Below are 1,575 nucleotides of genomic sequence, written 5' to 3' on the forward strand. Positions count from 1 at the left end.
TAAATCAAAACTTCCCGCTCTTAATGCCTATCCTGGAAGACATAGAGCAAAAATGTGTTTTTACTATTTAAAAGCAGTGAGTATTGCTAAGTGCCTCAGCTTGAGGTGGTGGAATAAGATCAGACACAGAGTTTGAAACTGCCTTGCAGTCCCACTATCTCCCTGACCATCCAGGATGCCCACAGAGGATCACAGCCATCCTCTTTAGAGGGGGTAAACCCATCCCCCAAATGGGTCTTTCTAATTCCTTTCTAGCGTTTCACCTGACCAGCACATGTTCCCCTCACCCTTGACAAGGAAAGATACATGAGCATTGTAAGAACCATTCTTTGTGATGTTCAGGGGAAAGTGATAGGAGAGAATGTCACATTCAAAAGCAAAATATCAAAGTCATGTGACGAGAGCTTTGTAAGACATTGCACCCACCAGGAACAAAGGTGACACCCACTAGGGAAAAAAATGTGACAGGTCTTTCAACTGGAAACACAGGAGCACACCAGGAAAAGGAAATGTGATATTTTGGAATACTTAACTAGAAACACAATTATGGAATTAAAAGATTACGTTTTTCTAGTAGGATAAATAATAACAAGGAAATAATGAAGCAATGATAGCAGCTCTTTAGCAGGGTATAAAGGGGGCTGTGCGCCAAGTAGACTCCCAAACTCAAGAACCTCTCTCTCCTGGAAACCCGCCCAGAACCTGTACCCTCTGACACCATGGTCAGCTCCTGTTGCAGCTCTGTCTGCTCTGACCAGAGCTGTGGCCAAGGTCTCTGCCAGGAGACCTGCTGCCACGCCAGCTGCTGCCAGATCACTTGTTGCAGGACCACCTGCTGCCGTCCCAGCTGCTGTGTGTCCAGCTGCTGCAGGCCTACCTGCTGCATCTCTAGCTGCTGCAGGCCCCACTGTTGCCAGTCTTGGTGCTGCCAGCCCACCTGCTGCTGCCCCAGATGCTGCATTTCTAGTTGCTGCCGCCCCAGCTGCTGCTTGCGCCCAATCTGTGGCCGGGTCTCCTGCTACGTCACTTGCTATCGCCCCACCTGTGTCATCTCCACCTGCCCCCGCCCCGTGTGCTGTGCCTCCTCTTGCTGCTGAGCCCCCTGCCCTGTGACCACTGTCTCAGTTGTCCTCTGTCCCCACAGATGTAGATCCTTTTTTGTGCTGATCCTTAGGACACATGGAGTCTGGTGGACGTCATTCAGCGGGTTGAACCCCATGATTCCAATGAGTGCACCACTGTCCCATTGACTCTGTGAGTACATTCTGGTTCGTTTTACACTCTCTCCCTTGCTATCTTTTCCTTTCAATATCAGCACCTAGTAGGAATTAATTTGCAATCCCTCAGATAAGAAATTATCCCAATCCTCTAAATTTCTCATTCTACCTGATCACTTTGGGGGTCTAGATTATCCTTTCAACAACGTGGCCATTATCTGCAGCCCCTGAGTGGCACTGATTTGACACCCTCAGACCGGGGGGTCCAGTTATACCCTGTATTTTCTCAGAGAGTGAATTTCTTATGTTTTGTCACTTCTCTGCTTTCCAATAAACTTTTCTGCACATAGGAATTCAT

The 1,575-nt window shown here is 48.3% G+C and overlaps 1 protein-coding gene across 1 annotated transcript; it reads left to right on the forward strand.

Moving 5' to 3' along the window:
* The first annotated feature begins 719 nt into the window (after positions 1-719).
* Positions 720-1,097, forward strand: LOC133079790 (keratin-associated protein 4-11-like). Its single transcript, XM_061175464.1, has one exon. The coding sequence runs from the start codon at positions 720-722 to the stop codon at positions 1,095-1,097; it is 378 nt and encodes a 125-aa protein (XP_061031447.1).
* Positions 1,098-1,575: the final 478 nt, after the last annotated feature.

The sequence above is a fragment of the Eubalaena glacialis genome, chromosome 19, assembly GCF_028564815.1.
Source record: "Eubalaena glacialis isolate mEubGla1 chromosome 19, mEubGla1.1.hap2.+ XY, whole genome shotgun sequence".
NCBI classification, from domain to species: domain Eukaryota; kingdom Metazoa; phylum Chordata; class Mammalia; order Artiodactyla; family Balaenidae; genus Eubalaena; species Eubalaena glacialis.

Excerpts from the sequence above, each read along its gene's own strand:
- LOC133079790 (XM_061175464.1), top strand. The coding sequence starts at position 720 with ATGGTCAGCTCCTGTTGCAGCTCTGTCTGCTCTGACCAGAGCTGTGGC.